The following is a 25,043-nucleotide window of genomic DNA, read 5'->3' as shown; positions in this document are numbered from 1 at the left end:
AATTTATTAATAATGTGGTCAAACTATTCGTTTGCCTATTAAATAAAGGACTGCAGGCCTTTAAAGAATGAATTGACAGGTTTCCTAACAAAGTTTCAGTCAAGAGTGAATACTTTGTGAAGACGGCGGAACACGTGTTCATAAAAATATCGATATTGATTTTAACATACTGATATTGTCGCATTCCGTTATGATATATATTAAGAAAAGAACACGTGTCTTTGATATATTCTGAATGACTAATATTTTATCAAAAAAATGCACGCAATCACTTTTTTAAGGACATCATTTTTCTCATGTTTAACCTGTCTTCTGTTTAACCTATTTTTGGCAACTCTCCCCCATTTGAAGCCGGTAGTTCTTCCAACCAGTCTATGGGCAACCCTTTTTCTTTTGTCCATGCGAGGGCGCCATCAGATGATAAGTAATTCCAACGGTCATCTTTCTTGTCACGTGCTCAGCATAGTCCCGGTTAGAGGTTGGAGTTTGCGTTGACAATGTCGGCAACCTTTGACTTGTTCCTAATTCAATCATTTATATTTCTGTCTCACAGCTCACAACAATGACTTTTGCTTAAAAATGTTTAAAATAGTACGAAATAATATTATTTAATATGAACCTTAACCTAAACAGAAGGATAAAGATTTACGATTGTCTCCAACGTGATAATTAGGCAAGCCAGCACGGTATTAAAAAACCCATTGCTTTAAGTTAGGAACAAAGTGGTGTAAAATAATTAAATGTAACGATTATCCCAATTTAGTGGAAAGGCAACTAATGAAGCGATCGGGGTTAATTTCCCAACGAGTAGGCGTGGAGGGACTCCTACCCAATTTATTAGGTTTCTCGGGGTCTTTCGTATTCTTCCCTCATTCTTCTGTTTTATTTCCGTTCATTGTTTTCTATGTCTCGCATTCATTCCTCGTTCCTCCGAGCACTCTTTAGCTTCCTTCATGTAGCCCACCAGGTTAAATGGCTATTAGTGAATCCCCTGATGATATTATTTTCTTTCTAAAGCTGTTTTGAAGGACTTGGAAAGATTACTTCTCACTTACGTTAAACTATTAAGAAAAGTTTCACTGTATATTTTAATGTAACTATCAAGCTATTAACTTAACTTTTTTATTTTCTTATCATGGATTTTGCATCCGAATTAAAATTAAAGCTAGAGAAATGCAGGAAATTTCATCCATTGAGTGTCGTTCAGCTGAAAGAATCCATTAAAGATAAACATGAAAAAATGCGGAGTAAATTTTTGGCGATGCGGTGATATTTTTAAATTTAGGGGCCTACTCAAAATACCATGATGCAATAAGAGTGCCTACTCTGAATATAATGATATAGTGAAAATGGCTATTCAGAAAATAGATACAACGAGGTTGTGAAAGGGTCCCATCAAAATGAAATTGTAAATTGAAAGAGGCTAGGCAAAAATGATTTTGTTTTAATGACTGGTAAATATTAGAATAAAATGAATTAATTAATGAGTGTGTTAGGCTGGTCGCATACATACGTTTTCCGTATTCGATTTCCGAATTCGTTTTCCGTATTCGGAATTCCGTGAGACTAGCGCAAACGTTCGTTTTTCTTCATTCGGAATGTATAAACGTCAGTACCAGTGTTGCCAACAAGGGCCGAAAAATCTAAAATTTCCCCCCCCCCCCCATGAAATCATGAAATTTATTTTTCTGGGGACAAATTTTATTTTCTTGAAATTTTCTAGCCACCCCCCCCATGATTTTTTTTATTTTCTGGGGACAAATTTTATTTTTTTGAAATTCTCTAGCCACCCCCCCCCCCCCACGAAATTTTTATTTTCACGTAAAAACATCAATTTTAAACATGTCCCACCTAACAGCAAATTCGGCTACTTTACACTACCTTATGTATGAGAAACGGCGATATTAGGTCAAGATCCGTTGGCAACACTGAATTACGGAAATTTTCGAACGTTTGCGTCGGTTCAAACAAAATGTATGCAATAGCTGCGTTCCACATGACTTCATTAGGTTTTTTCCATTCGGTTTCTCCGAACGCGCCGGCTCGCATTCGGAACGTGCGTAAGAAATTTGTTCCGTTCGGAACTAAAACGAACGTGTGCGGCAGTTTATGTATTTTCTACTGATTCCGTGCATTCGGATGTCCGAATACGGAAAACGAATTCGGAAATCGAATACGGAAAACGTATGTATGCGGCCAGCCTAAACTCTGAAAATAAAGATATATAGAAAGGGTCTACTCAGAATATGGTTATATAGTGAATGAGCCTATTACATGACATATATTGAAAGGGCAAGGTACTCTAAAAATGGGGCATTAAAATTGCCTACGTAAAACATGATGATAAAATATAAGGGACTTCTCAGAAAATAAGGACAAAATGAATGAATGCTCAATTTAGTATGTTTTATCTTCATTTTGCTGTCTGAAATCATTTCGCAGAACAGCGCTCAATTATGTCAGGAGTTATTAATGTTACCGAATTTTTGTTTGTATTTTTTTTCAACAATGGCTGTCGCGTTTAATTGTAGCTTAGCAAAACAAGGAGTAACACATGTCGACAGATTCCACGTCGACTTCGCGCCCGCATTGTTTCAAATTCTAGACGTGCATTTCGCCCGCCGGAACCGTTGGCGTTTATTAACGTTTTTGTGGCGTAAATAGAGACACAAATAATTCACAGGACACTGCGTTTTGCGTGGGATTCTGGAATTAACTTCGGCCACGGTATTATACCTGTACCCTATAACTACAAGTACTTATCCTGGAATAATGATGAACACATGAATATATTGAAATGGTTGTGTGACGCTTTCATCAATTTCCGGGTGATTGGTTCGCCTTTTTATGAAATTTTGTGCATTTTACAATGATTCACGCAAACCTTTTTTTTTGTTTCTGTGATTAAATTTTTGCCTACATGTATTTTTATGTCTATATGGTGAAATGAAATGAAATTTGAATGAATGAAATTTGTAACGCTTTTTGTATGGATTTTTTCTATGAAATCTACATAAATTTAAAAATATACCGTTTATTTTAATTTTTTGACAAGATTTGTGTAAAGAGAAACTATTGCAAAGTAGGGTTTGCAAATAAAAAATATATATTTCAATTCATTTCTTTCGCGTTAAGCCCAAACCGACGGTTATAATGCCTACCGCGAGTTTGCAAGTGCTGAAATGTTAACAATATATTTGAAATTTACGAGGTAAGTTGGCATAAAACTTTTCAAGTAGGTACCTACCCAGTCTACCCACATTAAGTCATGTTTAGATTCCAGATCTGAGATTTGGAATAACTTAAACGCAAATGGTATCTCCGATCTCATTGTTGAAACGCCATTTGTTTGCGCAGAGTTGAATTCAATGAAAATATTATTTAAAAGCTTCCAAACAATTTCAACGACTGTCGTTTTTGCCTCCCTCATCTCAGGTGAACAAACTTTGCCTGATGTGTCTTCTATCTACTAGATAAACTAATTATACTGTCAGTCGGTTCACCATCCACCGAAAACACTAGAAATGGTAACTTTGAATTATTCATTCGTACGCTGGAAGTATTCAGAATCCTGCGGGTTGATTAAATTTTGATTGGAATCGAAAGAAACTCTACTATTAATAATTGAATGGCGGTGTATTCAGTCGAACACGCCAGCACGGAGTGGATGGAATTCATACCATTGAGGTCGACACAAAGATCGAATGGAAAGCCTAAGTCTATTAAATGGAAATAATGCCGTACATTCATGCATACAATACGGCCCCATTCTGTGCGGCTTAGCGTAGAGAATGGAACTTTATGAAACTGTGTTATTGAATAGTAGGCCATCACGTTAACTGTCATCCTAGGTACGTTCTTCCTGGAAAGGATTACTAATTCAGTTTAGATTTAATGCATTTGTGTTGGAAGGGTGATTTTATCTCATTCCTGACATTTTTGGTTATCAAAATTTTTGGTAAGTAATTTAGATGAAAAAAAATTGTACGATTCAAAAGTTCGTGTTTTTGTTATGTAAGTTTTCTGCGTTAATGTTTGTTTATTAAATACAAAATAAAATACTTTTGCGACATACCTATACACACATATTTTTGTTTGGGTTTATTCGACGAGTCAAGGCATCGCACACTGTAAGAACATAAGAACTCCACCAAAGTTACTTACATGTATATTTATAATCAATTAACACAACAAATTTAAAATTGATATTCAAACGAGAAGGTGGTGAGCAAATACGGAAGCACCACGCGGAGTATGGTAACCTCGGCAAAGGAAAATAATGATTTAGGTTCGGGCTATCTCGGCTAGAGACTGGTGTCCATCATCATGTTCACCATTGGTGAACGAGTCGCCTAATGTGAGATCGCTCATGTGTTCGCTTCCACACCTTGGTAATATACACATTAAATAAAAAAATATCGAAAACACCTCCATATTATAGTGGAATGTATTTTCAGAATAACTTCTGTAATAAATATTTGTATTATTAGTACAAAAAACAATGCAATTCAAATAACTGAATTACCTTACATTTGTCTTAAATATGCATTGTACATGAACCTAAATGAGTTGCCTAAATTGTTGGGTTTGTTGCAAAGTTTTTCCGAGGAAATATTATTAAAGTTTTTTTGTGTAGTCACAGGTATCATCCAACACTACCATTACCTATTGATAGAACTACTCGTTCCAAAGGATGCTCGGACGATGGAGTTTAAAACTGAGTATTTTATTGAGACCAGATACCTCACATTGCCTCATATTGCCTCAACGCATATTACGTACATACTAGCGCAAACTCTCGGGATATTGTAATTCTAAATTTAAAAGACATATTAAATATTTTTTTATTAAGCATTACATCATAGGTACCTACCTACGTACTTTATTGCTTGTCTGAACTTTTCACAGAATCACTTCCGATTTTGAAAAAAATGCAAGAGTTCGTTGAGCCAGAGTTACGCAGAGAAAACGCACAACCTAAATTAGAATTTTTGACTAGCGCAGACCCGTGAGAAATCACGGGATGGACAAATTAAAAATAGCAATAAAAATTATTTTCTATTGAAAATATTAAATTTATAGGGAGGTACCTAGGAACTTTAAGGCTTGTCTGAATTTTCAAAAAAACATTTTATTTAAGTTCTAAACAATTTTATGTAAGTTCCACTTAAAATCAAAGCAAATCCGAATTCTAGAGTTCATTAAACCATAGTTACGCAGGACGAATTACACACAACCGAAATGAGTATTTTTAATAATGAGCATTCAAATAATTTTGCTCAGTCGACGACTAATTTATCGAATAATGAAGGATTCATTATAATGTAATATTTTCCGAATCACTGAAATATTGTTTTACAAATTATTAAAGTGAGAAGCTTTTCTGATTACAATGAAGAGTTATAAGAATCTAAGTAATCTTATTAGAATTAGAATCTTAGTAATCTCATACCAAAGTACGTAATCTTAATATAAGCACAGCGATTTATTTTGACAGCCAAGCGTTATAGTGCTGCAAGCTTACTGCGTTGTTTTTTAATCATCCGCGGTAACACAGCCTCCACAAGCTTACCGAGAATCCCAGTGGAACCTACTCCCCAGTTACTCCAAACACACCCCCTATACCAATCTCATAAAGATGAACCCCGCGGCTTGCATACGATTAGCGAGAGAGAAACATGAGTATAATCACATATTATACGGTTAAAGGGGGTGGAACTGTGCCTACTTGAAATGTACAGATTATCATCTAAACACCACATCCAAGTACTGTTTAATTGGGTAGGTACCGGCTAATTAGTACTTAACTACTGCTGTTTAAACATTAGCATTTTGGAGCATGGTCGCCTTAATTAAATGGGTTCCAGCTAAAACTGTATTTTTTACCAAAGAGAACGTGACCACAAAGTAAACACCAGGTCAAAGGATAAATAACAATGGGATGCCTTCATCCTTATCCAACGGTTAACGACAATGTGGAAATAATTGCAAATAACATTTTGAACCAAATTAATGAACCACACAAAAAAAATCAATTGTGTGCCGCTGCCCCGGGAAACATAAAATGGATAACCAACACCCTTGCCATAGGTCACTCCAATTGGTTTGCTACGTTTGGTGTCTGAGCAGGGGTATAATCCATCGCGTTGCACCGTAGTTGGAGGGATGGATTAATACTTTTGTCAATCATGGACACTGTGGTCCAGAAATTCATATATTTTCCTTCCCAGAACTTCCTCTCATTCCTTTCCCTAAAAGACTATCCACATAGAGTGAGAAAAAAAATAAAAAAAAGTAATTGACATTTTTTTATTATTTTATTTATAAAACAAAGCGCAGCTGTTTGTCTGGAGTACTCAAAATTTTCGAACAGTGAGCTCTGGTGTCATGAAATTTTGAAAATATCTTCCATGTGGAGTTTTCAGTTTAACGGCATTTGCTCAATTTGATGCTCGAAATGTTATTCGTAATGAAACTTTTAAATATTCCTACCTACAAACAACAGAGCAACAAACAGAGTACTACATTATTAAGAAAATGCTTACTGCTTTCTAGGCTGACATAATATTGAAACTTGGTTTTTTAACTCCATACGGGAGTTTGCAAACTCTTCAAAATAAGCAATTTCACAAAAGAATTTTTTCCCTCCTCAATAGGAAAAATAAAAAAAGAATCTTCTATATTCAGAAACGAAATTATAAACAAACAGCTAATATTTTTTCTTCCACTGTATCGGTAAGATTGGATATGAAATTTCCATTAAACAGCATTTAAGATTGGCAACAATGCAAAATAGATTGTTCAAGTTGAATTGAAATCATCGAATCAATAATTTATCGACACTGTAGCTCACTATAGCCTAGCCTGCCGGAGAACAATTGCGTATCGCCTTACTCCGGAGGAAATGAAATATATACCTGCCCTGGAAGTTTCCGCTGTCTTTATCACTCAAAACAAATAAATAGCTTCTGAAAACTTTCCTTAGATTGATAATAATATGTATGTGCTGATTTATTTTCGAAAAAATCTAATTTCAAAAACATTTTTTTTATGAAATAATACGGTAATAACAAATAATAAGGTCCCATTAGTCGCAGCTAATGGGACCGTAGGATCTCCGAAATCATATTAATATGAAGATAGGTGGGAGGTGGGGGGGGGGGGATGGGTAAGAGGAGGGTCAGAAAGTTCCTAGCTATTCAGATATTCTTAATGAACATTATTACAGGCTTCAGCACAATTTCAATTCTGAATTGTGTTCTCTAATTAGGGGACCACACAGATAGATTCTGCCCGTCCGGGAAGGGGTGTAAACAATATATATATATATATACTTATGCTAATATAAAAAAACCGTTCATGTTATCAAAATGGCAGTTAAGAACATCTAAATGTTTTTTTACTAACAAAAAACTGATTTTTATTTACTAAGTAACTAAGTTATCAATTCATTCATAAAACATATGATTTTAACAAAGATAACATTTATTTTATTTTTTTGTTGTAATATAAGGAATATAAATGCATAAATATTTAACAATATTACATTTTAGATCATCATTGGTTATGTATAACTTATAAGAAAAGAGGAGTTCTTGTGCCTGATAAGGGAGCCACGATTCTTACACAGGGAATTAACATATACAGGGAATTGAATTGACTTCCAAAACATACAAAACGTAATTTATTCCACATATCGTCAATGGTCACTCAGCCTAGTAAACGCCCAACCCCTAACGCTAACTATCCAATACCCACTGATTTTTAGGTTTTTAGTTACACTTTATTTACATTATTTACTTTAAGTGATGTAAATCGCTTCGGAATGATTATTTTTCCAACTGTTCTTGGTGGAGCTTCATCGTATTAATTAATTGTAAAATATTTTTTTAAAGTTAATAAATTATATTTTAAAGTCACTTTTATATTTTATTTACCAGTTGATGGTCGTGATTGTCTGAAAACAGTTCGGTTGGAAATAAATGAAAAATGGAATGAAGTTTAAAAAAAAATTTAATAATGTTTAATTAATGCATTTTTTAAATTTATTTGCCAAGGCAGAGTTTTTAATAATTTAATAAGTACAATGTGGGACTGTAGCTAAGGAGATTGACGTTCTGTCACTGAGGGATAGTATACAATGTGGGACTAAAGCCAAGAAGCTTGACGTTCTGTCACTGAGGGATAGTATACAATGTGGGACTAAAGCCAAGAAGCTTGACGTTCTGTCACTGAGGGATAGTATACAATGTGGGACTAAAGCCAAGAAGCTTGACGTTCTGTCACTGAAGAATAGTATACAATGTGGGACTAAAGCCAAGAAGCTTGACGTTCTGTCACTGAGGGATAGTATACAATGTGGGACTAAAGCCAAGAAGCTTGACGTTCTGTCACTGAGGGATAGTATACAATGTGGGACTAAAGTCAATGAGCTTGACGTGCTGCCACTGAGGGATAGTATGCAATGATAATTAATATAAAATAAATATGCCCCTGTGCATAACATAAGAAATTCGACACTATTATTCTTAAATTAAACCTTTGAGCTTCAAAAAATGACGACTGCAAGTAATCACAATTTCTTTGTATAAATTTAATTATCGACCAGAAAATAACGGTTTAAATGTTGTTATGAAAATAACTCTACAGAAAGTTTACTCTCCAAAATAAACGAGAGGGTATTTTCTTTAATCAAAGTGTTGGATAAAACTTTAAGCATGTCGCAAATACAGTCTCTCAGCGAGAGCACAATACTATTCAGAAGAGAGTTTTCCAGCTTAATTTTCTCTTTCTACTATATGTTAAAACAAGAGATAGCTGCTAAATCAGGAGTTGTCATGGAAAAAAGAAAAATATATTCCACCTTACTTAGTTTGAAATGCTATACATTTAATTCAGCTATTGTCAAAACGTTGAAGGTTGAGCATAATAAACAGCATAGATTTTGCTTTTTACTTATTTTCCAGGTTATACAACAACAACTTACATGAAACAGAACAACACACAGAAAAATAAACAGATAACAGATTTGAATAGAATCCGGGACCCAAGGACAGGCGTCTTAAACCACTTTTCGTTCAGATTTATTAGTATCTTCTTCAATGATATATTACACTGATGGGTATAAATTTTAAAATATTCATTTAGACTTTTAAAAAGTCAAGGTATCCGATATAAATAAAAATTGGATATGATTATCCGAGTTATCTAGGTTACAAACCAATTTTACTAGAAATTTTGATTCCATTTAAAAAGATGCCAAAAAATACGGGAAAAATTAGTTGCAATATGATATTGTTTATTCAGAATTTTCAATATGAGGTCGACCAATATGACCCTTAATAAATAGGTTCCAATGGTCGAATTGCTTAAGACGCCTGTCTCGGTAAGACAGGCGTCTTAAGCCACTGGGTTCGATAAGTTGTGAACGTTTATCGTTTATCTTTTATTTTTCTGTATCTTGTTCTGCTTCATATTTTGTTTAGATTTAATAGTATTTTATTGAGATATTATTTATACTGTAGGACGGCTGTAAACAAATCATGTTAAGCATTAGATTTTAAAATCACTATAATACGATATGAGTGGAAATATATATTTTTCGGGACTTTGGACGAAATCTGCTTGTGAAACTTCACAATTCGGATAAGAAATATTGCTTGAAATGGCTTAAGCCGTGTTTGGTGGCCAGATTTAATTTTTAATTCTCAACATCCTCCTCCCATCTCATTTTCCTCCCACTTACTTCAGCCTTACAACTTATCCGAAATGGGGATGCCGTAGTCCTACGGGCTACGACAGTTGGGATAATATATAACTAAATGTGACCGAGCCACACGGATTCCATAAAAGTAGACAATTTGGCAAACTGAAATGATTATTAAAAGGACAGCTGACATTCATTTATTGTTTGTTGTTAATTGTAATTTAATTCAGACAAATCGTTTTCCCGCTGTGCGCTCCATTCCCAGAAATTCGCCGTCCGATGAACTGCTAGCTTCTGCAATTTATGTTTTGGTAAATATTCTGGTTATGCGAAATATTGAGTGTCGCCAGAGAGGCGAGCTTTCATAACTATTAGCAGAGCTTTTAAAGCTATCTTTCCTTCCCATCCACTTTAGCAGATATCTCTCTTTGACTAACATTTACCAGACCCACCTATCTACCGTAATAGATATAAACGTTTTTCACGAAAGCAATTATGGAGGCAACTGAAATTGTTAAAGAGTCACTTTTAAAATTAAGCAGCGAAGCAGAAGATTTATTTAGCGCTTTATCAAAATCAGACGTTACGATAGTACCTTTTTATTTTCATTCTGTAAGACTCATTTCTGAATCTGTAACATAAATTGCATTTTTTATTAAATTATTATATTTTTGTTGTTTAATTTCATAATAAAAACGTATGATAATTGAATAAAGTGGTAGACGGAATACACAGAGTTGGCAGAATACTTGCTAAGTACTTGGCCATACAAACAGTAATTTGAAACTTTGTAGGGGTTACGTAGTTAGGTAGTCTCATTCTCACTTGCTTCTCAACAGTTCGAGATATTGGTCTTCCCCCTACTGTTGTTGGTTCCAAATAAAACTTAGAAGAAGCTTTTTATGACAATAACCGAGTCGCGGCTGCGAAAACTTTTGACTTTCAACAGACTTGTTATTTCATATAAAATGTGAAAATTATTTTTCAAGTTGGTTATTTTTGGCGTATTTGTATACGCAAATGTATACGTCTTTCCTTTTCTCATCCTTCTTTAAAAAAACGGTTCGGATAGTTTTGTGATATCCATCATCTGCACATATTGTTAGAACTTTGGCTCAAGAAGGAGTATGAAGTGCAATATTCTGATGTCTGGACGAGAAATCTTAAACCCAAATAGAGTAATTTATTTCTTCTTCAATCGTTGCAAGGTTACATTGTGGTGGCATTTTAATTATACGGGAATGAAATATTTAGTATAAATCACTTTTAATCAATAATAATTTAAATGTTTCAAAGCCAATGGCTTATTATTAATTAAAAGTAGTGTATTTTCAGATAAGGGGCAATTTATGTTTTTTTAATCAAATAATTTGAGTGCCTACGTTATGTTCCCAGTTTTAAAATGTTGACTTCTTTAGTAACGTGAAGATTATTTTTAAGACCTTTCAATTCAATCAGATATTTTGTACCTAGAGTTGCATCCATATTTGGGTACTTGCGTCCTTTATCTAATTTACCATCGCCAAAGAAAACTGAGATATTGTTAAATATTTCAGAGGAAAAGTTAGTAGCTCGATGTTACGCTTTAGTAAATTGTGCAAACAAACTTTCTGTGTACCTAATTAAAACGAAAACTTTACACCAAATTTGGTAAACTGTATCTGAAAGCAATATTTTCTCATCATTCTAATTATTTCTATTATGTTACATCATGTTTTTATTTGTATGAGCTTATTAACGAAACGTTATCTGTTGGGCATGTTTCTGTTTAATTGAAAATCTCCCCCGTGTAGAGTAATATTACTCGCATTAAGACAATGATTTCCCGCAGATTGCAACAGAAATTTAATGGCTTTCTTGATTGACCATCGCATTACTGAATGGCCAAGTTTTAATGAGACCACACAGATGCCTTTTGAGCACTACAGATCCGGGCTCATGCAATAATGTCAGCAAGTTACCAACTAAACTATCATTGCAAAGCTACACAATTTCTCGTATACTCTCATACAAACAATTACATGGTGTTATGTTGACTACCCGGTACTTGTCCAAGTACTATTACTTACTTCATTATTAAAACTTTAGTTGTTACAGCTCTGCGAAGGAGTGGAGCCGACTTGTGTGTTTGTTTATTTCAACTTTATTCTGCAGAAACTATTCATTTGTGATATTAATATACTGTGATCATGAGTAAAACCAATACAATATTTATCATTATGAACAAAATTTTCTAATAGAATACAAATATTAAAATTGATTTGCAATGATAATTCAGGACGATGCAATTAATTAAATGTTTTAACCATTTTAATCATGAAAACACTATTTCGGTTTACTCGTCGTTTTAAAGAAAATTTTTTTTAAATCGATTAATATTAATTTGAATTTACTGGTGATCACAAATAAAAATGTTGTTTAATATACAAATTTAAAATGTATAGATACTGGAGATGGCGCTGCTTCCAGATGATACGTGAATGTTAAATGAAGATTAATACTAATGTATAACTTGTAGTTGATGAATTTGACTCCTATTAATCCATAATCCTTTCCTAAAACAGTCGAATACCCTTGTTAATGATCTGTGATTGTTTTTCCCATTCTGTGCTCCTTTAGGACGAAAAAAATCAAATTCTGACTACAAACGCTTGGTTAAATTTGGTAAGTGACATGATGACAGGACCAGGTCTTAGTTGACTTCAGCCGATCTTGGTTTATGTAATCAAATCATATTTATCGTAAGACATACCATAACATCTCTTCAATCGATTATAAATCTAACACTGCTCTCGAAAAAGTAATCACCATATGTTATAAGGCTGTATATTGTCACAGTGGTTGTTCAATATGTACATACATAAATACAAGCAAGAACTGAAAGAGACGTCTAGGTTAAGAAATTAAAAACGTGAAAAGTGTGTTGCCTGTTGTGTGATGACGTTGCAGTGCTTATTTAAGTGTATGGAAGTTCTGTTGTTTCTCGTGATGTAAATATTTTATTTAAATAATTCTGTGATGTATGTAAGTGAGTTTAAAGTCAAAAGTTATGAAAGAGGGTACAAAGGTAGGCAATGTGAAAATTTTTGGTGAATTTTGAGCCTTGGAGAAAATGGATGGTTGATGGAATGTGTGCCAGTAGGAATATATGGGCATACATTGTTCTCTCCAATTACGCAATGAAAATTGTTGATTGTTTTCCTTGATACTGGTACATATTTTATTAACGTTTAAACGCACACCTTAACGTTTTCACCCAGTCTGTAAATGTACAATAAAACTATATATCTATGTCATATTTAATTCAAAAATTAAAAAAAGTGTTACTCTAAATTATTTCTCCCCTTTATTTTATGACGCTCTTGTCAAACATTTATGAATAAATGAAGGAGTGTGTGCCTAGACAAAGTTATGTGGAGATAAATCCTAGTTACCTACACCTGCGGCAGTGATTAGGTTAAACCAAATATGTACATGGATGTAAATTATCGTAATTTTAAAGAAAATTAAACTTTTTTTAATACACCACTATTTAATCAAAACAATCAACATATTTCGAAACCAATGATTTTTACGTCAGGATAAAATCAATAAGAAAAGATAAATAATGATAAAAAATACAATGAACGGAGATTAGTTAGTTATGTTAAAAAATCTAAATAAGATAGTTTCAATTTATAATAGCTTCATAGTTATAAAATAGGTAATTATTATGTTTATATACCAAAAACATTTATAAATAACAACAACAAAAATAATAACAAAAAATAATGTTTTAGAAAGTTATCTACTGATGTGAAAATAAATTTTATCGCTCTTATCTTATGTTTTTCTTTTTTTTTTAATCTGTTTTAATTTTTTTTTAAACAATAAATATGCATAATAATAAGCGTATTAATTTTTTTTCTAATATTTATTTGTGTTTTCCGTGTGATAATTATTGTGAGACCGTAATAAAACAAATAATAATAATAGGTTAAATCATTCGAATTAGAAAAAACTTTATTCGATTAAAAAAAATATTCATAACACTTTTTATTATATTAATCGTAGCACTTAAATTTAGGTACATTTAGTGATATGTCTTAAAAACACTTTCAAATCATAACGACTACTTAAATATAGCACGAGCAATTTAAAACATAATAATATATGGGGTATCAAGAAAACACAATTCAACTGCTTATACTGCAATATGCTTTACCTTAATAATATGTCACGTTGTTGGCTGGTAGGCGTGTACAGAACAGGAGAACACAATCTATTGCAGGTAAAGAGATAAACCCATACATAAGATTCCTTACACGATTTGGCAGAAGTCATTGTCCAGTGCACAAACCATTTACAGTTCTATCTCACGTAACAGGGTCAAAATAGCAGAGCTGCAACAGCATTCAGTTAAAACGTAGGTAGTACAGAGCTAGCCTGTTAAAGATCTCATCAGCTTTCTGAATTCCTGTTCCGGTTTTTTATGCGATGAATCCGTGTAGAGAACCAAAATTCAACTGCATTTTAAAATAAATGGGACCCAAAACTATTTATTTATTATACACTTTATGGACACACATATTCATGGATTTGTAAATGTCAGCTTAGTGCCTGATGGTAACATATTTTAACCAACCTAGAATTGCAATTAATTAAATTTTCAAAGATTGAATTTTTTCTTCACGGTGAAACTATTTGATAGGTTTAAACCTATTGTTTTGTGTTTTCCAGATCGTTCTGCCCTTTCTGCCTGTTGACGCAACTATACGCATCTCAAACGTATTATGCGATACATTCCTCCCCTCAATTCCCTGTTAGCCAATTACCTGTCTGTTTGACAGTGTAGAACCTACATCAGTGACATTACAAGAATTGTATTAAGTCAGTTAAGAAAGCCTGTACCGTGAACACGTAAGTGCTCCCTCAATGTGTAGTATCGAATCTAATGGAAGTTTGTGCAGCAATTACCACCCGCGGTGTCCCTCATTGCCATTATTTGGATTAGCAACAAGACTGTTTTAGAATAAAATTGGAAAATTCAGAAACCCTTCCCATTTATAACTGTTTACTAGCTATTCTAAATAGTTATGTCAATTGTTAAACATATAATTATTGATTATACTCCATTTTGTGAATAGAACCACAAATTTATTCGCAAACTATATTTGCAGCCTATAAGATTCTTACAACCTAACCTCCAGGTTGCAGAAGACGTAATTACGAGTAGTTATTTGTAGATCTCGTAGAAATGAAGTGGCTTGTTTTATTCAGTGTCCTTGCGTTGAGATTTAGGTGGTTTTGTTTCAACCCTCCGCAACTCCTCACTTTTGCGCTAGCAACAATTTCAGTGTTTTCTGGTGGGAGTAAGTAGAATACGAACATTATCAGATTATTACAACCCAATAATTTTCATTTTTCTTTAATAAATCAACGTACTTCACAACGCAAAACAAATAAATATAGACATCTATAAACAATCTTCGAAGAGACCAAGTTGATAAAAACATATCAAATCTTCACCGAAATAGACAATAGTATTTACTTACAACGGTTGTGCGTGCAATGCCATATATTCACGCCCCTGTTTTTGATTTTAATTTACAAATATTTACATACTTTTATAAAACTTCTTCTATCTAAAACATCAGTAATTATCATATTTTAATGTTTGGTGTAAAATTTCTGATGAAAATTACACATTTCTTTATTATGTTTTTGATTTCATTTCATTTATCGTTTTCTTTTTACATCATTTTCATGTATTATTATTATTACAATACCCATTCACAGGTCTTTCCTTTGTTAGATTTTTTGATACATACAACAAAGTTTTTTTTCGACAATTCTTTTTTTTTTAAATAGTACCCATTCCAGGTAAAAAAATTCATTTTTGTTTTTGAGGTGGGGAATATTTTTCTTTTAATAACTATTCCCATGTTAACTTCCGCACACATTTTAATGAAAATCCTAAAGATTAATCATTTCCAATACCGTCCAATCTAATCTAATATGGTTCGCAATGCTTCAAACATTATTTGTACGATTAAATTACTAGCCATCAATCGTTATTTGTAACCATAGTAATCCGAGAGGACAGGTGGCATGGTATACAACGATGGTCCAGCGTTGGACAGGCGTGACAGAACTGCGTTGGAACTAATCCAATCAAAAGTTTCGCTGACAATGTTTAACAATTTGATCGCGAAACGCAGTGAAATCGGATTGCGATAATTGAATTCTTGTTATGTGTCTATAGCCAATAAAAATGCTTGAGCTTAAAAAGTAGGATATTATAAAATAATATCATCCATATTATTATTAATATTATTGTAGGTTGTCGGTATTTCAATTATTATATTCCAAATGTTTGTTTTACTAAAAGTTGAGTACGTCTATCGAAAATTTTGCCCTAAAAACGTGTTTAACCAAACTATCGATTTTAGAAGGAAGTTATTTTTAATCTTTTAGTACTGACTTGTTTCATTTCTTCTGTTTTTATATCTTACAAATGAATTTCATTCATGAAACAGGCTTTTGCATTTACTCATTAAAATCATATTTTAAAGTAATTGAGTAATTGAGTCAGTGATAATAAAACAAGTTATAATCAGAAATAAAAAAAGCACGTGAAAAGTGATGTGAGATAAACTAAGCGAAGTTAAGAGACAAGTAAGCCATATGGGATACGGGCACTAATTATTACAAAGTGAAAAAAATTGGGTTAAATAGAATTAAACATAATAATAATTATTAAACAAAAAATAAATAAATACCCATTATTTCTTTCCTTTTATCCCAAAGTGTATTAGTTACTTTTAAATTAAAACATTAATGGCCATTTTGAGAATTATTGAACATCTTCAGTACGGACAAAGGAAGCAAGAAGAACAGCTTGGGAGGACCACATTGGGTAACACAGCAGTATCCATTATCAAGGCTTTATGAATACATTATAAGTTCATACAGTCTTGTATATAGATATTACTGCGTTATCCGCTATCGCCGCACGATCTACAGTCTGCAGCATCCCTCACACATCTAGCACTTCATCTCCAGGGAGACCCGGAGTGGATACTCGAGATGAGAAACTTACACCCGGATCAATAAAGTATCAAATTGTCTACAGCGAATCTAGCAAATATTGTACGGAAATATAATACGACACCCAATCCGAATTTTTAAGAAAAACTTCTGGAAAAATACGCGTGTCAAATGTATAAGAACAGGGTGGTTTGTGAAATATTTGTTCTAATTAAAAGTGAAGAGCATAATGACAATTAATCAGTATTATTTATTTGTAAACAAAGTTGGTAAAAGAGTTGAGCAAGAATGGTACTTGTAAAATGCCTAAAATACAACAAAATTATTCGAGAAGATATAAAAATAATTTATAATATAAACTCATTTTCAAAATCAAATCAAACCAAAATTTTGGATTTAATTTCGAATAGTACATTTAATGTGTAAATTGTTCAATATTTTTATAAAGTAAAAGTCGGTTTAATTTATATAAGGGGAAAATATTAATGTAATTTTACACGTTCCCTCAGGTGTCCCTTTTTATGAAGGCGCTTTTTTTAAACGAAGCTATGTTAACTCACCCATCCCATCTCTTGGGATATAATTATCATTACGTAAACTCGTCAAAATTAATATGTAAATTGAATAACAGTGTAGAGTACTGTAGAGCATGTACATTGCTTATGAAATCACCCCAAGGACGCCTTTGCTGACGCTTACGTTTGTTTCTAAATATATTAAAACAGTATCAATCTATTAAAATTCAATAACAGCTTATTTTCAAAAGAAATAAATTATCACCAACCACTCTGTATTCAGATCTAGGAAAAACTTTTTACGATCGTATTTTTAGTTCAAAATTCGTATCTCAACTATTACTACTGACTTGATAAATTGAATTGAAAGAAAATAATACTTAAACAAGCTCGATAAAAGTAGTTGCCTTTGTTTCCCTTACAATAAAATGAATAATATTAACATTACGCCGCGCAACAATAATAATACTAATAAAACGATACAATAAGTATGCAATAAAATAAACATAAAAAATCCATGTTCATGCAAAATAAGTGTCGCGCGACTGAACTCGATCTTGCAAGAAACACAATTTTAGTGCGGTGATGAAAAATGAATGATATTTTTATTTGAAACTCAACAAGTGAATGTAGTTAACTGATCAGGATAGTTTATTGTCGGGGAAGACTATTATATAACCCTGAAGAGATTGCTCAAAAAGAAGGAAGCTGAAATATGTTTCATATCTATCAGCATAAATTTTTGAACCTATTCCCATCGAGATACGAGTAGAAATTGTTGGTTGATGCCCATTCCCGATAAGATTTTTTTACAAAATTGTGGGGAGATAATCATTTTACCCACCCCACAGTAATCAATTCGAAAATATATTTTTTTGTTTCAAGTGTGGTTTTTTTCAATTCGTAGAAACATTTCGAAATCTGAAAGTTGGGCTTTCTATTTTTCTGGAGAAAATTAAGAAAAAAATCTATATTCTATCTTTGGTAACTGAATAGTATAGATGGGTAATATTTAAAAATATAATTTAACAGGGTGTTAAAATTCTTTGTATACTGCGATTAATTAATTCAGTAGGTATACGAAGTCATCTAATATTTTTTTTCTTAATAACTCAAGTTTTTGATAGAATTTTATTATTTATTTAAAAAATATTAATTACATTCAATATTTTTTGACTGGTAAGATACGAAGGATAGAGGATAATAGGAAAGAAAATTTTAGATTTCATAAAAAGAAAAGCTGTATCAGTTACAACAGAAAGAAAAGTTAAAAAAAATTTTTAGGTCTCAGCTTGTGGTCTGCTGAAAACAGGGACTGAAGAGACCTGTGTTCATTTGTATATTTTTACAACTATTTTGAAAATTTTAAGTATGTGTAATATTAGAATGTTCGTATTCACGTAAGTATGCATGTTGTGTTACCCTTAAATTGAATACGGTAGGCAAGGCGGTTCTTTTCAAGAATATATCAAAACTTTGCCAAAAGAAGAATTTGCTACTGTTCTGAGAAAAGTTTTTAATAAGTGGCAGCACGTGCAAAGCAACTGGATAATCACGAATTAAAAACCTTTGAAAGGTTGACGATGTAGCTTTTTAGATTTAGAATAGGTACTAATTGTATCATCCAGACTAATTGCTATGTAAGAAAAGTTTAAATTTGATCTGCGACATCGACTTAGTTTGTTGCATTTTTAAAGCAAAGCTTTTGCATTATAATTTTGCGACATCAAATAATATTACTGAGTTCCGATGACATTTCAAAACAATTATTATTATTGATTAAACGTTAAATTATTTTCAATCAAAATCTTTTGGTCACGTCCTCGATTTTCCAGTTCCCTGAAATTGGTTACAGAGCAATTAAAAGCGCACTCTACGATTAATTAATTCAGAATACGAAGCCAGTAGTAAGTTCCAACTTACGATCCGTCATCAAACTGACCACTATTATTCGTTGGATAGGAATGTTTCAGATTCGTATGCGAGAGTTACAATAAAATTAACATATTCACTATTCAGCCAGTGTGCCGCCCGGTGGTGAGATTCAGTCGGGTGATATTCATCGTTTGAATGATGGAGAACCGAATAATACGACACGAAATACAATGCCGTAAATATGGATTATTGTTATATTGTGAGGTTGCGATTATTTTGTGTGAAAACCCGAACGTGAAACGGGAGAGTGGAATAAACCACATTTACAATTATTAAATATTTTATGTACTTGTAAATTGACTATTTTTGTTAAATTTCTAAATGTTTATATTTCAATAAAACTAACATTGCCCAGTTTCACTTCAGTGGAATTTAATGTTGCACAGACCCGATTATGTCTGATTAAGTCTAAAAGGGATCGAATAAACAATCTAGTGTTTTTAAACGGAAATAATCTTCCCAACCTTCCTTCCTCGGTGTATGCTTGGTGTAACTCTAAGTGACCAGCTCGGGCACAGGTGCGGTCCATCGAAGCCAGAGTCGTATCAACCTATCAGAAGCTGAGCGTATTGCACAGGGCTCGTAGATACTTTAATAGTACACAATTGATGATCTTGTGTACATCGTAATTTGCCCATTCGAAATTTTCCCCATGACAAATTCAATTCCAAATTCCAGACCAGAGGTCTGGTCTGGAATCCCAACATACATGAAAAAACTCTTGACTGTTCAGATTTTTACAGATTCCCTGCCCTTTTAGAGTACATGTTTCAGGTAGGTATGCTGTCATTACTCTACCTGTATTACAATGGAAGATACTCCAAGGAACTAGTCCCTTGGTATTCCTAGCTTCTATTGATCCCTTAAGCACCGGTAAAAATACGAAATGCACACGGTTGACATTCGTCACATTAGAACGGGTAGTTTCTGAGACGTGTTTTTATGTTCCACAGCTCGGCTGTGAAACGATTTGCCGGCATCTATCTTTCCTCCTTCCCACAACATGGGTCTCTTCAAGTATATATTTTGATATTGTTTTTACACGTCTTCTTCACGTATGTGGTTAATATTCCTTCTTTATTTTAGAGATGTCAAGGGAAAAATTCAAACGCAAGTCTGTCCAATACACCAGGGCCGCGCGTCGCATATTTTTATGCACGGCCGTTTTACTTATATCGTTAGGATTCTGACTTTATTTTAAGGTATTGTCTCATCTTAAAAGATTGGAGTAGTCGACACGGTATTACATCTACTTAAATAAGCACACACTTCACCACAATCTTTACACATTGTAAGATTTTTAGGTAACAATTTTTCCCACTCCGTTCTGTGAAATAACTGGTTAATAATGATATAATAACAAAACTTGAAAATCAATTTTGAATTTTGATGAATTGTTCAAATTCAGTAAAACAACTCGTTCTATTTGTATAATATAAGTCTATAAAAGCCAGGAAACATTTTAAACACCCATATGAGGTAAAAGTTGTGAGGCGCAAATGACACCGTTCTATTTGTATAAAGAACATTAACTTGAAATACAGTAAGCTTAAATAATTCACCACTTCATGGAAAATAAGATTCTAGAAAATTAAAAAAATCTAATTAATCTTTACACATCTGCCTTAATGATGAAGACTGTAATGTAGTCCTTAATGCTGAATAAATAATGAGGTAGCACAAAACTTTGTTATACCCCAAAAATAAATCACTATAAAATTTGAACGTTTCAATAACATAATTTTTTTAGTGAAAAATCTCTTATTGCTAGTTAAGGTTTAAAATGATAAGATGAATTGTTTGTTTTGTGCATGTACATACAGAATATGAATAAATAATTTTGTCCGTAGGAGAACTCAGTTCTTTCATGAAAGGTATACAAATATAATATTAAATTGAATCGCAGATACAATATTGTATTTGTACACCTTTCTTGTTAGAATTGAAATTTTAATCGTACAGAACTATTTATTCACATTCCATATGTACAGGCGCAAACAAACAATTCATTTTAAAATTATAAAGAATTACTTGCCAAAACTGTTTTTTTTCTAAAATAATAAAATTAGCACCATCTATGAACGAGGAGTTTATGAATAATTTGAAGATTACCCTTAGGTTAATTGACCTCGATTTTAACCGTTAAGTTGTAAGGTCACGGTGGAATATGTTTCTTGAAAACGTTTGGTCGATTTAATTCAAACTTCAATTCAGATATTTATCAGAAGTTCTCTTTGAAACATTAACGATTACAAATCTCCGAATGGGGTATCACCGCTTAGTGCTTACCCCTTGTGTATTGATATGGATCGGCGGGCAGAGGCCCAGTCTATATGGGCTCTGCCGGTCCTTTGTCCCTCTCAAATGGGCCTGAGGATTCCGGGGACAAATATTTGCCCCGGGGCAAAACAATAAATCGGTTGCGACCCTTACTGAGGACTACGGATCTGAACTATCTTGGGCGGTACTTAGTGAAGGGATTTGGGTTGATCTGCTTTTACGTTCCTGGTTAGGTTCTGGCTACTAGCTACATGGGAAGGATCCTTCCATCGTAAAAATACATTTTCGACGATCTCTCCTTTGTGTTAAGGCAATAGCTTCTATTTTCTAAGCACGCAATAGCTCACTGAATTCCTAATAAGACATGTTCTTTGAAATAGTTCTAATGTATAATAGGTACATATATATGATGAGTATCACGAGTTTTGATCGATGTGTTCTCTCGCTCAATGATTCCCTTTTCTTCGGAGGACTAGTGTGATTTTATTTAAGTTAGAAAATCGGTTGACTAAAACATTCCTAGTTGCACTGTACTGTAGAAAATTAATACCTAGTGCGCAATAAATGTTAGAATTATTTTTCTAAGCGTTTATCATAATTTTCATTTCTTTTCCTAAACGAATCGGGTACTCAATGCTTAGCCAAGGCGCCTCTTGTTGTCTATTTCTTATGCTACTTTTCTTATGTATTATTTTCTTCTTAATTTACTTATGGCCTCGATTTATTGCGCTCTTCTCGCATAGTCTTCATTTATACTCATTGGTTTTTGTCAGGGACAACCACCGAATGTGTTTTATGCCTTATAATTTAGAAGCTTTTTTGTTGTTACACTCTAAACTTTGAAAACTTTCTCACAGCAGTGGATTGAATACAACCGATTATAAAAAAATACAAATAATAACAACCTTGGTTAAATTTAATTTATAACACTTTCTAATCTCTGTTTCTCTTCTTCATTAATATTAATAATGTGAATAACCTTTAAACTTTTAAAGAAAAACGCGGTCGCAAATATATTTTAAGCAACAAAAAAACTTTAACTAAGTGACACGATGTCAGGGGTATACTATCAAATATGGCAAAGTTCATCCAACTTTAAAACAGGTTTACTACAAAAAACACTTTTTTGCGTACTATTTCAGACAATGGAAAAGTTATTTTTTTCTTTTTAGCATTCCGCGTGGCTGTTGGAATTATACAACGAGTTATGCCTGGTGGGGTCTATGGGACCCGGTGAATTTTTATTTTTATTATTTATATTCTTAAGAATTAAATATTTGTTAAAATACTTCAAACATTTCAGAAATTATGACTTCTTCGTTCACCATGAGCAAAAACCAACCCAATAATTTTGATCTAATAAAAATGTCACAATTTTTTTATAATGGCCTAGAACTTAAAATAAAATACAATCATCAAAAAAGTGAGTCATTGTGCCTTCTACAGTAAAGGTTTTTTTATATTTCATTTAGAAAAAAAATTGTGATTAAGCTTCGCTAGAATTTTTCGCGTGGAAAATGGCATATGTATATTCAGCACGCGCAATCAAGTATTGTAAATAGTATACACACTTCGTCTTGCGATATTTTGTGCAGGACGTCTTGAATAACTGTATTTTACATTAGGGATGTGGTTAAAAATCATCATGACAGCATGTAAAAAAAATGGAATCGAAATGTAAATGAATCAAACTTAAAATTTTCTAAGAAACCATGTTTTCTTCAATTAACAGTGCTTTGATATTCGAAGACATTTTGAATAGTGTAGATCTTTTACCATTTAAAACTTAAGAAAGCAATTAGCACTTCAAGGTAAACGAAATAAAAATAGTTATTTACAAAATAACTACTTCGTTTGCCTGGTAGGGTACGTGAGACCCGCGCAGACTTTGATTACGAATGCTTCCGAGGGCAGCATGGGGAGAACTAAGTTCTCTTGATGTAACCCTAGCGTGAATCATTAAATGATCACTAGCAGTTAAAAACCCGCTCCGCGGGTTTTTGCTGCTAGGCCCTGCGGGCGGCACTTCTTGCACGGCACTGATATCAACTGTTATGGTACCTAATATAATTTTATCATAGGAGACTTGCAGTGCTTAAATATGTGTTACAACCGTCAATGTCTATAAGTTGAATCAATATCGTTATAGTTTGTCACAACAATTAAAGATAGTTATAACAAAGTTGACTGAAATAATAGATTATTACATATTGATTAATTGTACCCGTGTTTATGAATAAAAAGAGGGTAATTGTGCGATGAGATTAACAGTCGGTTTAATTAAAAGGTGTAAATTTTACTCCAACTGGTGGTAATTCTTTACCTAAAACTGTTAATGTATCTAATAAAGTTTAAAGTTAGAATATATATACACCTTCATCAGGAGAGTAAAAATCTATATATAAAGGTAGATTATAACAATATAGCTCCCCTGAGGTGATATCTCACAAAAGCGGCGCTATGCAAATTGTCCAATTAATAAATAAATGTAATGTTTACATTTTATTATGTACGTATGCATTGATATACAATGGAAATAGATAAAGTAATGTTATCCTATTAAACTTTATTTTATTAAAAAACAAATAACTTTTTTAACATCACTTTATTATATACAACCAATACATGTTTCATGAACGAAGTATACACCGAAGTCAAAAATCAAATATAGATTACAATTGGAAAAAAGAAGTGGAAGGAGGGGGGAGGGGTAAGAGTAGGCTGGGTTTATAAGAATTAGGAATTACAATATGAAAGACCAGTTAAGTGGGAAAATATTTAAAAGAGAGTTTATAAAAAAAAATCTTGTTAATTATATCTACTTTTATAAACATGTTCTCTTATTTCTAAAATTTCGAAATTATTTATTTGTGATGCTTTATATCCTGTGTAAAGTATTTTAAGACCTGAAAAAAAAAATTGTATAGAACCATAAAACAATATATTCATAAGACAAATAACATTTAATAACGGTTATTCTAATAAATTGATAGTTGAAATACTAAATAAAAAAATTAAACATATTCTCTTCAAACGGTATTTTTACCCTATTTCTTAAGATATAAATAAACAATCAGGATTAAAGCATCGCAAATAAATAATTTTTAAATTTTAGAAATTATAAAACATGTCAATATAAAATCAGATATAATTAATAAGCAAAAAAAAATATAAATAATAATGAAAAATGCCATTGCAAAGTTTAAATAAACTTCCAGAAGAAATCTTCTTATGAAACGCTTAATGGTGAAGTAATTTTGCATATTTAAATATTCGCGCCAGTTATTTGGTTAGTTTTTACACCGCCAGAGGTGCGCTCTGTGTCGGCCAGCTATTGCCGGCCATCTTAAATGGACGCGTGCTTTATTCGTCAAACGTCAAACGTAATCACGTAATTGTGGATAATTTTCACTGTAATTTAATTAATCCAATGGATTATAAACTTTCTAAAACATATTGTCTTCGATATTATCCAAAAATTATATGAGGAGAAACGATATTTTTGAAGAAATATCGTATTACATGTGGCGATTCTTTTTCAGTATGAAATCGTGTCTTAATTTTTAATGTCTTATTTT

General features: G+C 32.6%; 1 protein-coding gene across 5 annotated transcripts in view; it reads left to right on the top strand.

Moving 5' to 3' along the window:
- The window catches only part of LOC149425017 (neuronal acetylcholine receptor subunit alpha-7-like), a 402,913-nt gene that overhangs the window by 248,757 nt on the left and 129,113 nt on the right, over positions 1-25,043 (top strand). For 2 of the 5 annotated variants that reach the window (XM_089648475.1, XM_089648469.1), the window contains exon 3: positions 12,326-12,370. The exons of the other annotated variants lie outside the window; for them this stretch is intronic. In XM_089648475.1, the coding sequence (XP_089504601.1) occupies positions 12,326-12,370 (45 nt within the window). The remainder of the gene's footprint in view (positions 1-12,325; positions 12,371-25,043) is intronic. 5 annotated transcript variants of the gene reach the window in all.

Source organism: Hesperophylax consimilis, chromosome 3 (genome assembly GCF_061612785.1).
Source record: "Hesperophylax consimilis isolate HC1 chromosome 3, BYU_Hcon_1.0, whole genome shotgun sequence".
Classification (NCBI taxonomy): domain Eukaryota; kingdom Metazoa; phylum Arthropoda; class Insecta; order Trichoptera; family Limnephilidae; genus Hesperophylax; species Hesperophylax consimilis.
Note: the sequence above shows the minus strand (reverse complement) of the source record. Positions and strands in the feature narration are given on the sequence as shown.